Here is a 24,644-nt window from a genome sequence, read left to right on the forward strand (position 1 = left end):
GCAATCATTCAGGAAAGAGATAATGGTGGCCTAGACAATCTAATGCAAAGTGTAAATGTGGCCTCTTGAACTAGACTGCCTAGGTTCAAATGCTAGCAATGTCAATCATTAAAGAATCCTGTGCAATTTCTCTGTACCTAAGTCTTAGAAATGGAAAGGCTGAGGAACAGGTAAAGAGCTTTAGATATGATACATTTGAGATGCCAGCTGAACATTCAAGAGGAAATGTGAATTACATTCTGGAGCTCCATGGGAAGGTGCAGACTGAAGTTAAACACATGGATTGGTCAGAATATGTACTATATTTAAGGCTATGAGATTAGATGTGTTCCTCTAAGATTTAGGCTATCCGGTACAGAATCTGAGAAGACTGACTTGTGATGAAGGAGGAAAATCACAAGATAGTAGTGCCCAAGAGACAATACTAGAAAGTATACATAAAGGAGGGGTGATTAACAGTGTGAAGTGCTACAGATGGTTAGAGGTCAAGTACAATACCTGAGAATCAGCCATGAGACCTGGCAATGAGGTTGTTCTGACCTTACTGGGAGAAGTTACGGTAGAGAAATGAGAAACAAAAGGCTGAATAAAGAGGGTTCAAAGAGAGAACAGGAAGACAAAAAGAGAAGGCACCAAGTTAGATAAATTTTATGAAGAATCTTGGTGCAAACAGGAGCAAATGAGGAAATACCTGCAGGAGAAGCTGAGACCCTCTCTAGTGACAGAGATGCGAATGTCACTTTACTCTCATGAAGGTTCTGTTCAGCCAATCTTCAGGCTGTAGAATCATCCTTCAGTTCATCTGGGGTGACTGAAATGACTTGTGTCTCTCCCTACTTTCTTGTTCAGTTGTTAGACTAAACACTTCTCTTGGCTGCTGTTTAACTTCTCTTGGTCGTTCCTTGAAAGGCTCAGTAATATTCTGTCATGTTGTGAAGGTTTAAGCATCTTTACAAGAAAAATCATAGGCTCAAAGTCTTATTGTGCTGACCCACAATTTTGAGTTTTTATGCTATATTATTCTGGTGCCCAAGTAGTTAGCTGGCTTATCAGCAGTTACATCTCAACATCTCTCTTTTATCCTCCACTGGTTATTATGAAAACTGTAATTTTGATGTAACGCTAGAAAATATTCTGAGGTTTGGGACAAGAAGATTGTGAGGACTAATTCTTGCAAGTACCCGGGGGTATTCTGTTCATCAGATATCAACAGATTAACACAAAAGAAAATGGAGTGTATAAGTTTACTAGGGCTGCCTAACAAACTACTATGGGTGGCTTGAACAACAGAGATTTACTTTCTCATAGTTCTGGAGGCTGGAAGTCCAAGATCAAGGTGGCGGCAGGTTTTGCTGTTTTTAAGGCCTCCACCCAAAGCTTGCAGATGGCTGCCTTCTCATGGCATCCTCCCTGGTCTCTCCTCTGTGGGTGGGCATCCCTGGAGTCCCTTTAAATGTCTAAAATTCCTCCTCTATGACACTAGTCAAAATACCTTAGGGCCTGCCTTAAGGACCTCATTTTAACTCAATCGCCTCTTTAAAGGCTCTGTCACGAAATACAGTCACATTCTAAAGTACTGGGAGTGAGGATTTCAACGCATGAATTTGGGGGAACACAATTCAGCCTGTACCTGCAGTAATCTCTTTCATAAGTGCATAACATATTTTTAAAATGATGAAGAGGAAAACTGCTAAAAGCAGTATGAAAACCAGTAGTGTCAACTTAGATCAAATGAGAACTGGAATAATACATTTATAACTAACATTTATTGAACCTCTGCTATGCTACTGTATATATTATCCCACATACCTGGCCCATCCACAATGTGTGTACGTGTACATGTAATATATATACATACGTATACATACATATGTCACTGGAGAAAGCCTGCAAGGGAGTTACTACCACTTCCCAGATGAGGACACTTGGGCTCTGAACTTTAGTCCAATAATTCATCAAAGTCTTAAATTTGCAGAGGTATCTGAATTATTAAAAATGTTACATGCATCATATACATTTAACATATAGTGGTCATGGCAGAGAAGAGAGGTGTATATAATATAATTTAGAGCATTTTAAATAAAACATTGTTAAAATAAAGTAACCATACACCATAAAAAGATGAATTTTAGTTACCTGTGCTTTGCTTTTCCTGATTAGAGATAAATGTGATGACAGAGACATGACAGAAACTTGTTCACATTTTAAACCTAATTCTTTCTTTTGCTAAGTGAAGTTTGAATGAGTGATAATATGAAAGTCTTGGTGCAAATTTTGATGAGATGGTGAAGTTGTAATCATCTTCTCTTTAGAAGATGATTCTCCCCAGAGTGATTATCAAAAAATTGAGAAAACATGCAAATATCTGCATGCTATAACCTGCCCAAATAGATTTGATGTATTTTCAAAAATATTTCCTTTTGCAATATATAGTTTATGTATATTTTAGAATTAAAATTGTTACATAAACAATGAAAATCAACAGCTACCTAATTATGTACACAAGTCATAATTTTGCTTCAATTACTTCTGCTTGGTTTGGAGTTCTCAGTGACAATTTGATGAATCATCAGGTAATGATTTAGAAATCAAATATTTAAAAATCCTGTTTAAAAATTAATTTTAGGGCTATAAAAATGAAACAGTACCTTCAATCTGTGTCATGTCTGCATATATTCATCCCATAAAATTAAACAATATTCATTTTGATGTCTTTGGAAAAATAACAGAGCAAGTTTGAAATATATATTAAATTCAAATTTTAAGAAAAGGAAAAAAAGGAGAAATAATCTATTTATTTCACAATAACTTTCAACTTCTAAAGATAATGGAGGAGGACAACAGTGACATTCAAGAGGACTTGTAAAACAATTTTAATTTTTACTCAAAATATATGAGATGTCATCATTAGCCCTTATCTTTCACACTTGAAAAACGGAGACAATTGTTCAGGAAAGGAAGGGTAACTAACAGAAACTATTAGATTTTAAACTCAAGTTTCAAGAAAAATTCAGATAAGGCAGGTACCGGTAAGAACCCCGATACTTTCTCATTGTCCAACATTGCCAAACACATTTTCATATATATTTCATAAAAATATAAATATTAGAAATAGTATATTTAATATTAATTTTCTTTCTAAATAACATGATTTCTTGCTTTAAATGAAGGCTCCCTAATAGTGTCGCTTACTTTATAAACTGTCCTGCAGTTTTGTGGGATTTTGTAAATTCCAATTTATTTAGAGAATAAATATCACATACCCAGGGGTAAGCTATTTTTTATCACCACCAAATGTAAGTGGTCAGTATTTTGCAATAAAGAATTTCATAGCATTTAACAGAACATTACTGTACCATAAGTGGATTGACTAAATTGTGGGCCTTTGTATATAGACAGATTCTGATAAGAAAAATATCTTTAAATATAGAGATGAAAAAAAGAAATGCTAGGAATAAAACTTAGCTTCATGAAATAATTTTTAATACCAAAAAATGCCAAACCCAATACAATTTGAAGGAAAATGATGAAAAATGTCCCAACATAAACTATAATTAGGATAATATTGACTTTTTTTAAGGAAAATTGCCAATTCATTAGCTGATCTTTATATGGAAACAAAAATAAAGGGCTTTTTCATTATTTTCAGGCACAGGGAGGATACCACTGCTTTATTAAAAAAAAAAAGAAGAAGAAGAAGACTAGATTAAATGTGAACATGTAGACCCCAAATGTGTAGTAAACTATCCCCATACCCCAACATGGCCATATATGTTATGTACTTCCAGTTAATTCTGGCAATCCAGAGAAAGACATTACAGCCTAACTTAAAATAGTAAGACATAAACACAAAACATTAAAAAAGCCAAACAACAACAGAAATAAGACCCTGTGATGATGAATTTTGTTCGTACCAATAGTTCAGAACTCCAAAAATCTGCTTGCAGATAGCAAGAGTGCACACGGCACCCAAGGCAGGTCCTGTGTGTACAGTCTCCGCAATGCAGTATAATCTCCCACCCAGCAGCACTGACAGAGCGCTCAAGTGTAGTGAATGGATGACGTGGCTGGTTCTCTGACACCATAAACAAGAGTGGTCAGTGCCATTATTCACATGTGTTTGGCCAAATATAACTCTTGGGAAAACACTGGATTTTTTTCTTAGCAAGCAGTTTCTCATTAACAAGTTCTGGTCATTAGTGAACTATAATGAATCTTGGCTCAATTCTTTGCTTTGTAGGGCATTTGTTAACTTTTTGCCTCTTTTTAAAACCCCAGTGTTGCTTGTTAGGCAGCCACTAAAATAAACTCCCCCCGTTTTCAATTTACTTCTCTTACTTTCCCCTAAAGTGGACCCCATGTAAACCTAAAAACATACGGTAATTTAATATACAAGGTTTTTCAAAGTGCAAACTATGTTACAGTTTTATAGGCTTCATTTAAACACAGCACTTTATACAATACAGTACAGTTTGAGATTTCCACTCATAAATTACACCATATAATAGACTAGTTTAAAAGGAGTGACCACTTAAAGTAATGCAAAGCCTTCTTACACAGGTTAATACAATTGAACTTTACAAGCTTTGTTCAGACCAAAATAAAGTTAATCTTACACTTAATCACATATATACATATTTTAAAATGCTCTTTAAATGCATAAGTACAGATAAATTTCTTGAGTATAGATAGACACATTTGCCTACAGACAGATAAACTCTTATGAATTATCTTATAGTTTGGGTTTTGGTTTACACACATCGTATACAATACTAAAATAAAAACTGGGGTGGGGGCAGTTCATTTTATTTCTTTCTGCAGAGTCTGCTCCCCCTGCAACTCTTTCTGAAGGGTTCTTGACCGTTGGAGAACCACACTAAGTTCTTCAATGACCTTTGATGGTAACTTATGATCAGAGTCCAAAGTAGCTTTGCTATTCCTGTCCTCAGTCTTCCTCAGTGTCTTTAGGCCTTTATGGCCTTTTTGTTGTCCATGTAGGGCCTCAGTTTCTGTGTCCTCCAGGCAGTTGAAACTCCGATGTTTCCGGGTTCGGCTTCGAAGCCTATCGTCTTTGTGCTCCAGGCACTGGGCCACCATGGAGGCCCTCTCCCTCAAGCTGGCGTCCCCAGGCGCTCTCTCGGGCTTCTCACTGAGCCGCAGCCTTTCAAGCTCTGCTCTTGCACTCTAAAAATAAAATTAAATGTCTCACAGGAAGGCAAGAGTTGGCACTACTTAAGTTTAAAAAATGCCTTCCACATAAAAGTTGATGCCTCCTACAAAAGAGCGTGTTTCTATGATTTAGGTTCTAACTTTACTTTGATAGTAAGTGGCATGTCCAAATTTATGCACTAGTCTTAGAACTACAAAATCAAGTACACGCAGTCCCCGACTTACAATGGCTTGACTTATGATTTTTTGACTTTATGATGGTGCTAAAGCAATATGCATTCAGTAGAAATCATACTTCAAATTTTGAGTTTTGATCTTTTCCCAGGCTAGCGATATGTGGCGAGATACTCTTGCAGACTGGGCAGCAGCAGTGCCACGGCTCCTAGCCAGCCATGGGATCACTAGGGCAACAATGGACACAGTGTGCTGGGTGGCCGGGTGAGCCTGCCCAACTGTAGGCTGACGTAAGTGTTCTCGGCATGTTCAGGGTAGGCTAGGCTAAGCTATAATGCAGGTCAGGTGTATTAAATGCATTTTCTATTTATGATATTTTCAACTTAACGGTGGGTTTATTGGTTGTAACCCCGTAAGTTGAGGAGCATCTGTAAAATGTAATCCCTGAAGTTCATTTTAACATGCATTTAACATACTTCTTCAAAGATGGCTTTCAGGTTAATTATTCAAATTGACTCTCATTTCAAACTCGCTTCTCACTCCTGCTTGGTTGTGTCCAACTGCGTGTGTTTCTGTGGCTCCTACAGTGTTATACCCACAACACTGAGGAAAAAGGTCTCCATGCCCTGAGGCCACAGTCAGGGCAACGCTCTGTGCCCCAGCCCCTCTTCCAGAATCACAGCACCGGCCAGCAAGCTAAAGATGCAGAGGAGCACTGTGCAGAGAAATCTGTGTAACTTCTTTTTCCTGTTTGTTTTTTTTTTCCCTCCTTCTAACATACTTGACTAATGAAACTTTTCCCCCCTCATATAATGCCTATTAGATCTCCCCAGGTATATTTTTTAAAAGACCGAAATGTTTATATGCTTATGCATGAAAATTCACTTTTGTGTCAGTGGATTAGGGTGCACATTCATTCAGTGACGGTAAGGGCCTGCAGGTACCAGAAGCGCATTGCGACAGGACACCTGCAGTGGGTCAGACGTCGAGTTTTTAAACTAGCATACAAGACGTCATGTGACTGGCACCAGCTGGTGCACAGAGCTCCCGTCAGAGTCTCACAGGAGACTGCAGCTCGGTCAAGTGTAACATGTGAGAATGAACAACAGAGAACCAAGCACACAGGGAGATAAGCCGCAGAGAAAGGCTACCCAAGAAACTGGGTCAGGTTGCAGGTGGACGTAGGAAAAAAATGTGTTTTATTCCCCACAGTTTTTTTCAAAGTTTTCTCCATAAAAGTTGCAAAGCATTAAAGGCAGAAAGCATTAAAGGCAGAAATCTCAAGACTTTATTAAGTTATGAATGTTTGAAAGAAAGAAGATAAAATGAAAACTATACTAAGTAAAGTACAGTAATTAAAGATGCCCAATATAATAATGTTTAAAAGGCAACACCTCATCTTTCCCTATTTTGTTTTTCTCTGTAGCACTTACTGTTTTCTAACATAACAGATATGCTATTCATATTTCCTGTGATTATCTGAATGCCCTGCTAAAAAGTCAATTCAATGCAAACTGGGTTTTTGAATTTTTACTTTTGTTTGATTTGTCTGAAGTGTGAGCCTAGTACAGCACCTGCACATACGAAATTATCAATAAATTCTGAAAGAGTAAATGAAAAAACGTTAAAAAATGTCAAATATAAACATTTTGTTCTATTTTCCATAATTTCAGATCTAAACATAAAATTACAGCAGAAAAACTCAAGCTGAATGAAAATATTTGCATGAATATAATCTATAAATAATTTTTTAATTTGGAATTTTCTGACTATGACTATAAATTTTAAGCTAAATATATTTCCTCTACTCTAAAACTTATAGGAAATAAAGGTTTAAATTAACATCTAGCTTCATTCCAAAGTTTCATTAGAATATGTCAAAGTAATAAGAAGTAGTGGTGATGGTTGTACAACAATGTGAATGTAACTAATGCCATTGAAGTAATGGTTAAATGGGAAATTTCACATTATATGTATTTTACCATAACAAAGTAAAAATAAATGAAACAGACTTTATAAATAAACATTAATCTTATTAAAAGTTTCACTTGGCATTCATTAATTGGGGGAAAATTAAGGATAAATATGGAGTGGTTTTATATATCAGAGTAACAGTTCTTATTATCTTTCAACTATCAGCAGAAAGACTCCAGGGCCTCCGTTAGTTGCAGAATTTAGAGCCAAGTAGTAATACACATAATGCTGAAATTTCCAGTATACTGTGATATTAGCCTAAATAATACAATCTTATAGGAAGGTGGGAAGATATGACAGAAGTGAACTGTTAAGAGTTAGAGGACAGGACAGCGAGGAAGAACGGGAAACGCAGTGCTCTTCGCACGATGCCATGGTTTGCTGAAGTGCCTTGCATGTGGTGGGAAAGGAAAGACAAAGCCACGGATACTGGGAAAAGGAGGATGTAGTTTATACAGTGCCCCGTTCTGCAAGAAGGCATTCATAATTTCAAAAGAGAGGTAGATAAGGTATGAAAGTAGGAGAGCAAGAGTCGGCTTGCTCCAGGCAATGCCAGTTCATGTCACAGCGTGTTCAGAGAAAACCAGTTTGAATGGAAGCGATGATTTGAAATGGAGTCTCTCTCTCCCGCCTGTAGAGAGAACAGTTCCTGCTGTCATGGCCAGAGGTAGGTACTACAGTGCAGGTGTTCTCAGAGCAAATCACTCACATGGCTTGAGTCTGCGTCTCCATATTTTCCATTAAATCTAGAGATGCCGGCCAATGGTTATGGAGGTCCCATGATACCAAAAAGTGGTATGACCAATATGTACAGATTACACTAGAAATTTCTTAAATGACTTTTGCTAGTAAATTCACTGTGTTAGTTGATAATTTTCATATCACAAAACATCTAATCTTATCATGAAATTTAATCCTCATAATGCTTTGGATGTTTTAAACTATGATTAAATATAATTATTCACAGTTTAAAGTATATGATCTATATTTTAAGATGCGGAAAAAGAAATAACGATTTGTCCAAGGTCACATAAGTGAGAGTTTAGAATGAGACCCCAGCCTGGCCTTTCTGAAACCAATGTGATTCTTTCTACCTGATTCTTTCTACCATATCAAACTGTGCTCCAGGATACTGAAAGGGAACAGGGGATTAATGTCACTATTTTCTGCTTCAACTGTATCATTCTTCCTTGTTCATCATTTTTGTTTTACAGATGTCATTCTTAAATGGCAATTTTGAAAACTAGTGAATTATCCCATATCATCTTGTAAGTTCCTTATTATTTTGTCTCAATATATGTTAAATATATGCCAGGCATATGGTTATAAACTCTCAGGCATAAACTCATTTAACCATCACATCAACAATATAAGGTGCCCCACGTGCTTACAGATAAAGAAGCTGAGGACAATGGCGTTGAGTAAGATCCCCATGATTTGACAGGGAGTGAGCAGGAGAGCCACAGCCCTATCTTGCTTGTACATTCGTAAACATTGTGTTTGGCTCTTCATGGGTGATTTTTTATTTTTTTACTTTTTATTCAACAACTTACTTTCTCTGGCATATTCATCTGGCTCACTACTAAGTTCCTTGGTTAATTTTAGAAATCACTCCCTCCACAAAGCCTTCCCTGCCTGGATGAGGTACCGTCACATGAAAGCAAGGACAATTCCCCAAACTTACTAATCTGGCAACAACTTGTTTCAGAAAGCAATTCTTCTTGAACATATCCTTTGATTGGCCAAATTTGTCAAATCACTAAATCACATTTACTAATTTTACAAAAAAGCTTAGTTTATTTTAATGACTCAAATTTTCCAGAAATATTGCATTAAATTCTTTTAAAAGCCTTTATCAATTACCTCATAGTTTTGGTTCATTGGTTTTCCTTTACATATCTAACAAACTTAGGTATGTTAAAAATTCTCTAAAATTGTGGAATTGGGATTAGCTTAATAAACTACCGTGTATTCAATCCTCATCTAAACTGGATGCGGGTGAGGTGTTTTGATCCTAACAATCTATCTTCTGTTTTGCTCCATTGATCCCAAGGCAACGTCAGGAGACGCTGGAGGCCTGCAGGGCATGTCCCCTCCCTACGATGGCTTCAGCTGTTCAGCCCGTGTTCCCTAACCTGGGTTCCTGTGTGACTCTTAGAACTTTAAGTTTCTAGATTATATGAGGAACCCAGAGGTCCGCAGAGCCATTACTACCAAGAAAAACTGTAAATACAGAAAAGAGGGAGGGACAATGTCATATTTTCTTGGAGATTTAGTCTTTCCTTTGATTATACCAGTGCAGAAGAACTGAATAGGAAACAAAGGACCATTATCTTTGAAGCTTTTATCTTTTAGAGAAGGAGTTTACAGTGGGATAAATGTTCAAGAAAAGATATGTACAATTTTTTTTTTTTTTTAAATCTGATCACTAGATTAAAAAGGCTTTAGTCTGTCAAAAATTATTTCTGTTTGGACAGCAAAAGACTCAAATAGCTTAATCCCAAATTTAGCCTCCAATAAGATAAAACAATTTTTAAATGCTTTTCTTTTCACTTGGAGGAATCAATTAAGGCACTGAAACAGGCACTGGTCCTACAGTGGCTAATTAGTTTTGAGAGTAAACAGCCTATGTCCCTTGCTGAAGAGACTGAACTCCATGTCAAGATCGATGCTGCTTACATTCTCCCAGTCCTCGAGGTAAGAAGGAAAACAAACAGCAACCTTCACAAGAGATGTCAAGTCTTTATTGACGCTCAGGGGTCACCTTGTAGTTCCTTAAATTAACTGAGATACCATATTGCTTCCCAAACCCCTGAAATTGGATTATATTACTAGAAAGTCTAGTTACCATAGCTCCAGACATATTCTGCCCTGGGCTCACTCCAAGGGTTTTTATAAGTAAACTTGTAAGACTAATGTGAGACTGTGATTTTATCATCAGGATTTCTACACACATATTTAAAATTTCTTGGCTACTTTAGAAGTAAGAAAGTATTATTGTTTATATGCAATTGAGTGGTTGATGATATTAAACTAAAAGGTGTAGGGTTATTCATAATGTTTTCTCGATGTATATGACTATTTCTTAGCTTTTCAAAGGGATTATCACTATGCTTTTAAAGCCAATGAAGTAACTAATACACTGAATCACATTAAGACACAGGAAAACAAATGCTATAATTTAATATTAGGCAAACAAAATTCTAACCTACCTCGATATTTCTCCAGGCTTGGTTTGCATTTTTCTCATGCTGGATGGGAATTAGAGGCAAACCTCCAATTTTGGGATTTTTGGTTATTGAACGTTTCCGTTCCTTTCCGGCTGGTGGCCATATATCATTTTCATGCTGTGGAAACACAGTTTCTTGCTGTTGGTGTGTGATTTTTATTACGTGTATACCATGTTACATAGTTATTGGGCTCCTTTTCCATATATCCAAATCAAACGGTCTGCTTTCCATGAGAATGCCATTTGTAATTATGATGTTGACTCTAGTGGTGACAGCACTTAAGGACAGGAAACTCTTAAGCAAAGCGAGCTTTGAGGTCTCAGTTCAATTTCTAAGTTTCAAATACATGCCTCCTGTACTATTTGTCAAACCCAAAGGAGAAAAATATTTGAAGAAACCTGCAAATCTCTTTGTGGAAGAAAAATAATACACTTGTTTTACATTTCTAGGCCCTGTAATTTAAGTACTTATCATTTATTTTCTCTCTACATCAAAGATGACTTTAGTGCAAAAATAATTTGATCTTGTATATCCCAAATCAACCTAAGGCATGGCTATCAGAAAAATTAGATTCATTTCATGACCTTTTGAAAAATGCTACTTTTTCATCTAACTGAATTCCAAAGAAATGTTACCTTTTTACACAGACATTTATATTGAAAATCACTGTACAATAGAGAGTGTGGCACATTTGTTCCCAAATTATTGACTATATATTCTGGCCCACTAAACAATTACAGGTCTGACTGAAGAAAAGTTAATTTTGCAATGGGGATAAATATCCACAGGTAAAAATATAAGCTATTGAGTGATTAATCCTTGAGATATAAAAGAAAAACCTTTAAAGAATTTTTCTCCTCCTTAGGGTAGATTAACCTTTCAGAAACTGGGAAAAGGAAATTTTTTTCATATAATAATCTAAGAAAAAATATAGAATAAAATGAAAAGTTTACAGATGTTCTAATGAAATGAAAAACTTTTGCTAAACCATATATCTAAATGCCTACTCTTTATTTTCCTCAATTCTTAAGATACATCAGCAGATTCTTGTTCCATGTGTGAAGTTAGTGTTTTAATGTATTGTTTTATAGCAAATAGTTCATTTAAACAAACATTTGCTGTGTATCCATTATGTAACAGCTAAATTTTATTGAGGGATATACAGCCTGGCTTTGTGCTTATGAATGTACATACATTATTGCATATAACCCTCAATGATCCTACTATATAGGTTATATTATTAATAGATGTGTGTATCACTTGGGTTTTGGTGAACAACTTACCTTGGTTCAGCAAATCTGTACTGGTAGATTATGCAACATTTCAATGAGAAAGTTACAAGTTGTATATTATTTTTATATCATGGTACCAAACATGGTAAAAATAACATTCATATTATATAACTGGGATATTCTTAACATGTAAGGCTGCGAGAAAACTGGCTGAGAAGGAATTAGGAAATTCTGTGAATTATACTTACACTTCTAAGTCATTGATGTATATGCTAAATGATATTTTGGGAAACCTAAGAGAAAATGAAATTCCCAAGTACATATTTCTTTTTATGAAATAATATACAACAGTGTGAATACTGGCTAATTAGCTTTCACTGGATAGATCTAACAGGCATTTTTTCCCAACAGAAACTTTTAGATCTAAGTGATATGTTCTGATTTCACATTTATAGTTATTTGTAAATGACTTCAGAAGTCCATAGAAGGAATTATAAAGCTGAAGATCATATTTTCACTTTAATCACACCCAAAAATCACACCCCAAAATCTCCATTCTGCCTCTCACTTTCTAACTTGACCTCCCTATCTTTCCAGCTAACTTAATTTAGTTTCACTCACTAAGTTTTGACTCCCTGAGACTTCCAATCCACTGACCACCACCATTCTTCTTGCCACATTTTTCCCTACTTCACTCATTGCCTGGCTCAGATTTCATGGTCCATCAGTACACTCCCTTCCTGGTCAAAATTTTATCTGATTATTTATTTTCTTGCTCCTTCTTCCTCTACCATAACTGCCTGGTAAAGCCCCAAACCTAGTTGAACACAATTCTACTCATTCCATGGGTACCTGCCAGTTGATGGAGGACAAAACTAGAAGATTACCCTGTAGAGTTGTCTCACTTTCAATTTAACCTTAAATTTCAAGTGAACCCTCAGTACCACCTTGACGCTCTACCATAGGACAACTGGCTTCCACACTCTGTCGAGATTATTTCTCTCCTTTTCCTCTTCCAGTACACTTCTAAAATCCGTCCCTGCCTTACATGTCGTGAACTCATTGATTTAATTCAAAAAATTTTTTAGTAATCACTTAAGAAAATGTGATGAATGACGGTGATCTAGCACCTCTTATATTTTCCTGGATAGAGCTTGAGCCCATTATCCAAAGTATCACAAGATTGGAAGAATGGGCACCACATGTGCTCACCATCAAATTGGCACTAACTGATCAACACTATGGTGCTCACATGGTATAATATTCTCCAGGGATTAGGGGGTTGGGAGTGGGTAAACTCAGAACTAATGGACACGGTAAGCATAGAGGGGAAGGGCATGCCTCTAATCCTTGCTTGTGTGAGACAAAGTCATAAAATGTAACCAGAATGTTTGTACCCTCATAATATCCTGAAATAAAAATAAATAAACAAACAAACAAACAAACAGAAAATGTGATGAAATGTACCAGTCTCCCTGTATCTGTAGCTATATACATGATCTTCTTTTTTCTTGCAATCAGTATTTGCTCTGATTGCAAATAACTTTTCTCCAGTCATATCTTTAATTGCTCACTGGGCCAGAATATGTAGTCAATAACTTGAGAATAAATGTGCCACACTCTGTTGTGCAATGACTTTCAGCAATGATGAACAACTGTGTACTCAATCATATTGCTCTGTGTCTGCTCAAGGCTTCTGTTGGTTTAATAATCCTTCTCCTCCTCTATCAATTTCTTCCTGCAGTTACTGGACTGTCTCCATCAGAACACATGAAAGGACACACTCTCCCATCTTAAAGACAAACAAATCAAAACCTCAAAACCTACCTTGACCTCTTGTTCCCATCTAGTCACAGTCTCAGTCATCTACATAACAAATTACTTGATAAAATTTTCTGCACCCATCGCCTGGCTTTCCTCCTACCACACTCCTTATCATTTCTTTTCCTGTTTTTTATCTTCTGCCTAACCTTTAAATTTTGAAATGCCCAGGGCCTGTCTGCTCTCTCTCCCTACCCTCTTTACCCCACATCTCATCTGATCCTATAGCTTCCAATACAATCTAAGTGCTGACTTCCTCCAAATTTACATTTCAGCCCCAAACTTTTGCCTGAGTTTTGATCCAAACATCCAATCTGCTGCTCAGTGTATGCACTTGTGTATCAAATAGTCATCTTAAATTTCATGTGACCAAAACAGGACTCTCAATTTCCTTCTACATTTCTGACAATTCCACTCACACTCCTAAGTTGCCCAGGGCCAAAAACATAGGAATCTTCCTTGATTCCTACCCCTTCTCTCAAATTGCTATAGCCAATGAATCTGAAAGCCAATACGGCTATACTTTCAAAATATTCCTGAATCAGAACATGTCTAACCATTCCACTCTCATCTGAGCTGATATCTTCTTTCATGTAGCTATTCTTTCTGCTTCCATCTTTGACCCCCTACATGGTAAACTCAACAATGTGACCAAAATTATTATTTTTAATTAAAATAGATAATATCCTTCCCCTGTTTCAGACCATTAAACATCTCTTAACATCTTCCCTTCATGATGTTGATGGAATCAACCAAGATGGTGACATCTCAGGACTGGCCCCTCTCCTGGAATGACCCTCCTGGACACCTGCATGCTTCCCCCTCATTTCGGACGGGTCTCCGTCCAGCTCACTGGCCACCAATTCGTAAAGTTATTCCCTGAGAACCTTTCTGAATCAGTGCCCTTCCTTACCTTACCACACTTTCTCCTTATCCAGCATATTTTTTGATTGTTTCATGTTATCACATTGATATCTATTTGAAATTTTATGTGATTATTTTTCCTCCCCTCTTTCCTATTTTAGAAATACTTTATGTACAAGTCAAATAATTCCCTTTCTCAGGGAATTCTCAGGGAATTTTAGTAGGGAAGGTAGACATGAAATAACGGCTGTAGTGGAACATGCAGGATGGTGAGGGTGACAGCCGAAAGGTCTCATGGTCTGGCTGTCAGGGGGAGTTTCTCTGAGAATGTGATACTTAAGCTAAAATCTAGAGGACTTTTGAGGTAGGGTGAGGATGGGGATGGATATTATAAAAGTCTTCCAGGTGGAAGAGCTCACTGTAAGGGGCTTTTACTGTTAATTAGCATGTATATTTGTGTGTGTACAGTATTAATGTATATATTAACATTTGCTATTTTGCTATTTGTTTCCCTATAGAGATGAGCCTCAAATCCTTAAATCCTAGAAGGTCTCTGTGTTTACCTTAAGGGAAAAGCTAAATAATCCCAAGAAGTGAAATGAACAGAGGAAAGGTAATTGGGCCAAGTCTCTGGGACCAGGACAAGGAAGATACGTGAGACCGTGAGACTGGGAGAAATTACATGGTTGTGCGCCAGGCTCCGCTTCCTGACTCTCCATGCCTTGACTTTCAACTACAGTCTACTGACTTCAGTAATAGAGACAAAAACATCAATTTAGTTGTACCACAAACAGACATGGTAATGGCTTTTGATTCTATGATCCCAACTTTACTAAAGTATTTCAAATCTAATTTTTTAAAGTAGAGTTTAAATATCTGAATTTTAAAAAGTTATAAAAAAGAAGGAAAAAAAGGCTCTAAAAAATTAGCAGCCAGTCTCTTTCTGCAAATACATTCCCAGGTAGTAACTGTAAAGACAGGTTGAAAAGAGCCATGTTTATTAACCACTTGAAAGGTTAATAAATTAAATCAACATAGAAAATGGTTTTCAAAACAAATAAGAAGCAGATTTTGAGGTAAGTTAACTACTTCTTTATAAGAGAAACAGGAGAGTACCTCCTCACTAATTAAGAATGGCAACTTAATCGTTACCAATGAATTTCAATGCTCTGTGAGAAACACGGGTGGGAATTCAACAAGACAAGATTGGGAAAGGAACCAATCCAATTAATGGTACTATTTAACCCTTCCCCAAAAGGGTGAGTCCTCCTCTATGGAGGAGGCCAAATGCAGAACTGAGTACAAGCATTGGCCTCAGACACCCCGCGTTTAAACTAGTAACGAAATACATGCTCCTGAGCCATCAACGGAACCTGCATTTTGCAAAGCCAAACAACGTCATGCACTCTTTGTTGTGAGAATACATAAGTAAGTTACCCTTATGAAGTATGTAGGACACAGTAAGTTTTAAAGAAAGGTAGGTTCTTGTCCTTGTTTCTGGAAAGGCAGAGGTGGGGTGAGTGGAGAACAAGAAGGGAAATAGGAGTCTTTTCTAAATGAAGATCTGTGTGGGACTCCACTGTAATGACTGCTTAGACGATTCCCTTTTGCTACACAACTGACTTACAGCAACACACCTCTCCTAAGCCAATGAGCTGCGGGGCTGGCAAAAAAGAAGCTTCACAAAAACAATGAACTCTCTTTCAAAAGGTAATCAATAAATCTGGACTTCTGTACACTATTTTTAAAAAAATGAATGGGAGAATAAAATTTTATATCAGTTGTATACATCTAAAACTTTTATTAAAAATTCTTTGAAAATCAGCACCACACTAATATTTCCTGTAAACAAAGTTCTTATACTCTACTAGAGAGCTGAAACAAATATCATACCTGGGCAATAAAGACACTGGCCATCCATTCTATCTGAGTTTGTGAACTATCACAACACAGGTGCCTGAAAAACAAGGTTTATAAAACATATTATTCAAAAGATATTTGAGTATTCTCTAGTGTATTTGTTTAGTGAATTATTCATCAGAAATCTCTTTGGGTTTCTGAGTAATGACTTAATGTAATCAATAGTGAATATTTCAAAAAAAGTGAAATATTTCAGTACAAGTTGTTTCAGTCTTCTGTTAAGTGTACAATATCAAAATATTATAAGAGTAATATGCTAGTTTAAATAAAACATAGCTAAAGGCTTTGGTAACTGCTACAAAATGATCAGCAGTATTTTTGGATAGGTGGATAGGTCAATGTCGTTTTGCTTTTCCAGGTGTGAGATGGTACAACATCTTTTTCCCCAGATACTCTGAACCGAAGAAGAAAAAATACGTGCATATTCTCTTAAGATAAGATTTTTTAGGAAAGGCTTAGATACAATCTTCATCACTATGATTATAGACACCAATACCCACAGACTCATGAAAAATAAACTCCATGAGAAACCGTTGCATATCCAGTAACATTGATTCAGTAACCTTTTATTGAAAACCTAAATAAAATAGAGATCTAGCCCTCAAGGCTTGTGCAGTCCATTAGGGGAGCTGTATATGTTAACAAATAAATTATAACACAGTGAGAAAAAGCAAAAATAAAGTTGAGCACAAACACAGAAACAGCAGACTTGAGGATAAGGTGACAGTTGCTCTCTATAAGAAAAATAAATTGTAACTGATACTAGAATATTTTTTATATTCCTGTATTATTTAAAATAATTTAGTTGAAAAGACATGTTTAAATGAAATTTCTAGACAATGCTTGCTTCCTTCATTAGAGTTTCATGGAAATGTTGTCCCTTCCCATGACTGTGTTCTAGAAAACAGTTCCCTCCACAAATCATTTTAATTAGGTACCCATCTATATAAAATATTGTAGGTACAAAGAAGAAACAAATAATGATCAGAGGTGAGCACTATCTGATAAGACTTTAGGGACATTTGAGCTTGCTTTGAGGAACAATGATAGTCGAGTCTGTTGGATCATCAGAGAGAAGATGGAGGAGATGGATGAGGGTTCAGTAAAGGGGCCACATTTACTTCACACATAGATCAGAAAGAGCAAGGAATGTATTAAAGACGATACTTGTTTTATCCTTAAGCAAAAAAGGGAAAGCCATGGAGATGAAGTTAATAGAGTCATATATTCAAGGGCCTTGCACACCATGCCAAGAGCTCTACACTTTATCCTGTAGGTGACAGGATTCACAGAAGGTCGTAGCAAGAGAGGAACATGATGCAGGGCAAAAAAGTCTCTGTGGTGGCTAGGTGGAGAACGTTCTAGAAAACAAAAGCGGAGCTATGAGGAACACTTAGGACTCCTGGAATAACCCAAGCAGACCAATGAAGGCCTGGCCCCAAAGACAGAGCAGTGTGGGTGGGTGAGGAAGATGATGAAGAGGCAGATCTGGTGGTATGGCGCTGTGATTCAGACACAGAGGGGTGAGGGAGAAGGAGACATTTAATGCAATCTCTAGGGAGACAGGTGGGATACTGGTGACAGTATTTGGGAAAAAAACAATATATTTGTATTTACATTTAAATACACATGTAATATTACACATATGTAATATGTAATACATGTATATAATATGTAATATATATGTATATGTAATACATATATTTGTATTTATCTTTATATACAAAATATAAAGAACAGGTTTTGAGACCAGAATATATGTTTTTCTTAAATCTGATTTTGGCTAGTTCTTATTTTTCAAAACTGAGTTTTGCTCACTTACCCCTTAAAAGCTGGATTCCACACTTATATCATAACTATCAAAGGAGTCAAAAGTAGTTTCTCCTCAGAGGCATTGCCAAATAGGATACACAGGTTTGAAACAAACCTGCACTCTGATACAAACCTATTTGCCTCTTCTCAGGCTCAAAGTATTTAGAAAAAACTCTAATTTCTCTGAGGTAAAATATTTTCTGTCGTAGTTCTATCTGGAAAATACTGAAGTTATTCTTTGCCTGAAGTTGACACCAATGTATCAAGTCCAAAAGTCAGCAACTGTTAACTTACCAGTGATGTTTTTCAGAATATGCGGTCAATCCCCAACTGCATCACATAGGAAAAAAAATACACAAACATAAATTAAAAATTATACATTTTCTAAGACTGAAAAGAGGATCAGACATTAAGGAAGTGAGATTTAATAGTGGAATGTATACTAGAACTGATTCCCACAAGTGAAGATTCAATGGGTATGATTTAGCTAGAAGCGAATATAAATGTTGAGGGATTTGGCTATGAATTTATTCAGGCTTCATGGAGACAAAGGGAAGAAATGATGTCATGGGGTGGGGGTGGGGGACTCTCTGAGAAGAGAAAGACGCACATACACTTCATTAAAATGATGTTTCATGACACTAAGCATCAGTGCAAACATTTACTAGCTAATCAAAGCCACTTGTGATAATAAAGTATAGTATATACCAAATGTTGGGGTGAATTAAGTATTAAAGAGCCACATAATGTGTAAGAAGGGTCCACCCTTTCTCTACCATTGATATGCTACAGGCTGAATACCAAATTCTGTATAAAAAACGGGAAAATTACAGAGCCAGGAACAAAACATTCTAAAGGCCAGGCATCAAGAGGCTGCTCTAGCATTTGCTTTCCTGTTCCTGTGTGTAGACTTGCCTGAATCATCCCCAGGTTGTGAATGTCACTGATCAAGGAAGTAGATTCAGAGGAACCCAAGTACTTCCCAGTAGACAGGGCCTCCTGGGGATTTCTTGCTTTCCATAGGGGAGATTATAATCACCATTTCTTGCTTTATATAAAGGAGGTTATAATCACCAAGGTGCCGACTTTAGTCTCAGCATGAACATTATGCCTCCTTATCTACTCATACAAGTTTCTTGATTGCCATAGGACCCTACCACAGATGAAGCAAATTAAGAAATTTGTCTAAAACTTTCTTTATAAAAATACAGAATAATGCTACTGCTCCCTAAATCCTTAGACATATTTTCCCATTATTTTTTCCTTTCAACAGCACTTCCCTTCCAAACTTTACCTTGTTGGAGGCTTCATTTTCTTCCTCACTCCAAGATAACACTTCATTGAACTGAGGGAAAACATTTTGTCATGCTTACTACTCTGTAAGGAAAACAAAATAATGTGTAAACAGATTTCATAAATTTCCTTATGTTTTCCTTAAGCATTTATGACGGGGTTTAGAATTGTTTAGTTTCTTTAATGTTTCATGAACAAGCTTTAGTAAATGAAGACTGTTTTGGTTACCAACCAAATACATATATATTTAAATGGATAATAACGGGACAGTACCTTGTATTCAGATATATTTGTATTTCTGCACTTAAATGCATGACATTTCACACAGTGTGAGATTAATAAATAAAAGCTATTAATATAAATATGTCCATGTTGTTTTGGTTTTGATTTTGCCACCGAATGTGTTGTGATTTTATGTACTTTTTGGTTTCAGAATCATAGAAAATAGACTGCAAATCTGTATAGGAAGATACTAAACTATCTCACATTTCCATATTCATGAAAATTATCACTAATAATTCATAAAAGTAGATTATAAAAATTTACAATTGGTCCTAGATCGATTATATTTTCTCCACACTCTTCCCAACATATTTATTCAAGCATAAGTAAATATTTAAACAATTTTAAAGATCTGTAAATTTGTTTTCTCATGGAAAACATATTACCTCTGTCTTGTCTGACAGAAGTAAAATTGAATCATTATATTCTAATCTAAAAACTTAATTTCAAAACTTCACACATTTCATTATTTACCCTTGGATACTCCTGCAATAGATTTTATACAGATACTAACCATGGAATTAATTTAGAATATAACATTCCTCATATCCTTAAAATTCTCAAGGAAATCTCTTTCTTCAAACTGGTATGCAGATAGCACTTACAACTAAGAGCAAGGTGTTTTAGGTCATAAAGACCTGGATGGAAGTCTGGCTTGTGAGCGTCTGACTACATTTTACTTCTCTCTGCCCTCATTTTCTTGCTGGTAAATAGGGATAATAAAAACACTAACAACCTCATTGGGCTATTATGAAGATTAAATGAGAAAGTAAAGAGTTACTGTGAAGGATTACTGTAAAGATTAAACAAGAAAATGCCTATAAAGGGTTTCAGTCCAGTAATGGGCATAAAAGACGCTCACAGGAAATAACAGCTACTATTACTATACATTTAGAATACACTGCTTCATAGAAATTGCAGAATGGATGTTTGTTAGCAACCATGACAATACACAAAGGCCCATGTAGCAAATACACAGCTCAAATAAGCACCAAGTTCTATATAAGTTAAAATATTACCAGTGTCTTTATGAAAGCAGTCAAATTTGAAAAGTAATACAATGTATATGACATGTTTTTTGCCTTATATATTAAACTTTTCCTAGCATTTTGTATTTATATGTTATTAGCTTGTGATTTGTAAACCAAATATGGTTGTAATATATGTGGGAAACAGTTTGGTATTTATCTTATACAGGAGGACTATAAATAAGATTTCTTGCACACTTGACACAAGAATTCAGTATAACACACTGCTTTCTGTTTTCAAATAGATAAATCATATATACTCTGCATTGTCTGCAACATCTATATTATAAAGCACATTCTTGACAACTGTGTACCTTTATGTTTTGAATAGTCTGTATTTTTATATGTGATTTTTGTCTTGAAAAGTAGTAAAGCCACAGACTTGTGTGAAACAAATTTCAAATTAATATATGTTACATACGTAGGAATCAAATATGTATGCAAAAATACTTTTATTAGTCTGGTACTTACTAGGGAAAAATCCAAGAAATTTGAAACATGGATTTAAATGAGCTTTTACACATGGATGAATAGAAATGTCATCAATAAAGATAGTTAAGACATTTTACTCTCAAAAAAAAAAAAGTAAAGGGGGGGGTAAAATATGTTTATAAAATTAAAAACTAGTTTTCAGGCCGGGCGCGGTGGCTCACGCCTGTAATCCTAGCTCTCTGGGAGGCCGAGGCGGGCGGATTGCTCAAGGTCAGGAGTTCAAAACCAGCCTGAGCAAGAGCGAGACCCCGTCTCTACTATAAATAGAAAGAAACTAATTGGCCAACTGATATATATATAAAAAAAAAAAATTAGCCGGGCATGGTGGCGCATGCCTGTAGTCCCAGCTACTTGGGAGGCTGAGGCAGGAGGATCGCTTGAGCCCAGGAGTTTGAGGTTGCTGTGAGCTAGGCTGACGCCACGGCACTCACTCTAGCCTGGGCAACAAAGCGAGACTCTGTCTCAAAAAAAAAAAAATGTTAAAAAAAAAAAAAAAAACAACTAGTTTTCACAGAGCAAACAAATTAGGAGGATATAAAGAAAACACAGAGGAAAAAGTAATCAGGAAGATAATCATGAATAATGCTGTGGTGACCAGAGACCTGGAGTTTACATGGTGAATTTACTTCTAATCACTATTATTAATAAATTTGCTATTATTATTATACATAATATTTAAAAAATATTTTAGATTTTGTTCCCCTTATGGCTAGATTTCTAGAAATGGAAGCACTGAATCAGAGGCTAGCAATATAATTAAGAATAAGATCTTGAAATCGGACATAATTAAACTAAAAAGCTTTTGTACAACAAAAGAAATAATCAACCAAGTGGACAACCTGCAGAATGGGAGAAAATATTTGCAAAATATGTATCTGGGGACTAATATCCAGAATATACAAGTAACTCAAACAACTCAATAACAAAAAATAATCCCAATAAAAAGTAGACAAAAGACAGGAATAGACATTTTTCAAAAGAAAACATACAAATAGCAAACAAGCATATGAAAAAAATGTTCAATATCACTAATCATCAGAAAAGTGTAAATTAAAGCACAGTGAGATACCATTTTAAACACATCAGAATGACTATTAAAAAGACAAATAAATAACAGATGTTGGCAAGGATGTGGTGAAAAGGGAATGCTTATACACTATTGGTAGGAATGTAAATTAGTAAAAACACTATGGAAAACAGCATGAACATTTCTGAAAGAACTAAAAATAGAACCACCATTTGATCCAGCAACCCCACTACTGCGTATCTACCCAAAGGAAAAGATATCATTAGGGCAAAAAGCTACCTGCACTTGTATCTTTACTGCAGCACTATTCACAACAGCAAAGATAGAAATCAACCTAAATGTCCATCCATGGATGACTGGATAAAGAAAATGTGGTACATATACAATGGAATACTATTCAGACATAAAAAGTATGAAATTATGTCTTTTGCAGCAACATGGATGGATCTGGCAATCATTATCTTAAATGAAACAACCCAGAAACAGAAAAAAAATACATGTTCTTACTTACAGGTGGAAAGTAAATAATGTTTACACACTGACATAGAGTGTGGAATGATAGACAATGGAGATTTGTAAGGGGTGGCAAATGATGAGAAATTATTTAATGACTACAATATAATACATATTATATACATAATTTGGGTGATGGATACTTAAAAATCAGGCAACAAAATTATACTTGTATCCTATAAATTTATGCAAATTAAAAAGATCTTGGCTAAACGGTCCATTTACTTACAACTAAAGGTATATTTATATATTTGCTAGCTATTTTCAGTTTTGATGTGGTATATTTATCCACATCTTTACTTATATATCTGCACTAGTTCTTTGTATATTAAATATGAAATCACTTTGTCTTTGTAATGAAATATCCCACCCAAGTTGCTGTTTGCCTTAACTTTGATCATTTTTTTCTTTCATTATTTTTATGAAATCAGACATACTGATCTTTTCTTTTAGACTTTTGTAACTTTTAGTTAAGTTAAACTGCTCACACATAGCTGATAAATACTCAATTTCATGGTCTTGTAGCTATAAGGGTTGTTATTTTCTAGGCTGTAATTCTTTCATCGATCTGAAATTTTTCTAATTTTTTATAGTACAAATGAAAATTTAAATAGAATTTTTTTTTTGTTGACAATTATCCCACCCCAAGTTATTGAACAAACATTCCTTTAGACATGCACTATTCAGGGCATATTTATCAAAAATTAAATCTTGATATATAATTTTTTCCAGACTTCATGGTACCATTGCTCTCTATTTCACTTTATACCTGGAGTATAATATTTAAGCTATTTTAACTGGATTGTTTGCCTTAATAGTTGTTTGGGAAAATACTTCCCATCTATTTTACATTTTATCCTCCACTCAAATGTTTTTAATTATTATATATTTATACTTTGAGATGAATTATCAAATCATTTTTGCAAAGTCATAAAACAATTCCCTTTGAGAATCTGAAAAGCATTGTATTAAACTTATAAATCAATATCAGTAGACTTAACATCAGTTTTATTTCTATCAACGAAGTTCTGTAGTTCAAATAAGCCTCTGCTTCTTGTTAAAAACTATTTTCTGGGAGTTTATGAATTTTCTCTTTTAATTCCAACTGGGGACAAATTTTTGGATATTAATTTTTGTAGCCTGCTAATTTGTTGAATTTTAAGGAAGAATGTTTTAACAATTCAGTCTACATTATGGAACAGTGAGGTAGCTTTGTAAGATAATAAACACCCCGCTGTAGGATACATTCTAGGAGAGAAGAGCTGACTGTTAGTAGTATGTCCAATAGAGGTGACTCCTAGCCACTGTTGTCGGATGTTAAATCAGATTACAACTGAGGTTAATGTCCCAACACAGTCCCAAATGTAGTAGCAGGGTAGGGTGAGAGAGAGCAATTCTAGCACTATGGGGAAGATGGAACTTGAATATTTGAGATCAAAAACACTGTGCCAGAACTAGACAGTCTTCATTTATGCAGGACATTGAGGGGTCCGGGATTGCCTACATTTTGAAGAACTTCTGGTATCAAACGGAGTCTGCAGTAATTTAACTGATTCCCCAAGCCATCCCTGGCATGCAAGCTCATTACTTTATACTCTAGCCTGTCCAAAAAACCAAATGGTATATAATTTGATAGATCAGCAATTGTGGAAAGAAATCTTTTCTATTTTGATCTTTAAACTGAATATGCACAAAGAGGAACTAGATAGATCTTAATGGAAAGCTCTATAAAAAGGAATCCCATTTGGCAAGATAACTTTACTGTTGGCTTATTACAACTTTCTCTTTTGGTATGTGTAATTTTGGAGAATTT

The 24,644-nt window shown here is 35.6% G+C and overlaps 1 protein-coding gene across 3 annotated transcripts in view; it reads right to left on the minus strand.

The window, feature by feature from the left end:
• Positions 1 to 2,857: 2,857 nt before the first annotated feature.
• ARAP2 (ArfGAP with RhoGAP domain, ankyrin repeat and PH domain 2) overlaps positions 2,858 to 24,644 on the minus strand; it is a 177,640-nt gene continuing 155,853 nt past the window's right edge. For all 3 annotated transcript variants that reach the window (XM_012770990.3, XM_012770987.3, XM_012770988.3), the window contains 5 exons: positions 19,491 to 19,573; positions 18,491 to 18,526; positions 16,358 to 16,421; positions 10,530 to 10,664; positions 2,858 to 5,184 (listed from right to left, as the gene is read on the minus strand). In XM_012770990.3, coding sequence (XP_012626444.2) covers positions 4,801 to 5,184; positions 10,530 to 10,664; positions 16,358 to 16,421; positions 18,491 to 18,526; positions 19,491 to 19,573 — 702 coding nt within the window. In that variant the 3' untranslated portion in view covers positions 2,858 to 4,800. The remainder of the gene's footprint in view (positions 5,185 to 10,529; positions 10,665 to 16,357; positions 16,422 to 18,490; positions 18,527 to 19,490; positions 19,574 to 24,644) is intronic.

This window comes from Microcebus murinus, chromosome 3 (assembly GCF_040939455.1).
Source record: "Microcebus murinus isolate Inina chromosome 3, M.murinus_Inina_mat1.0, whole genome shotgun sequence".
In the NCBI taxonomy this organism is placed as follows: Eukaryota; Metazoa; Chordata; class Mammalia; order Primates; family Cheirogaleidae; genus Microcebus; species Microcebus murinus.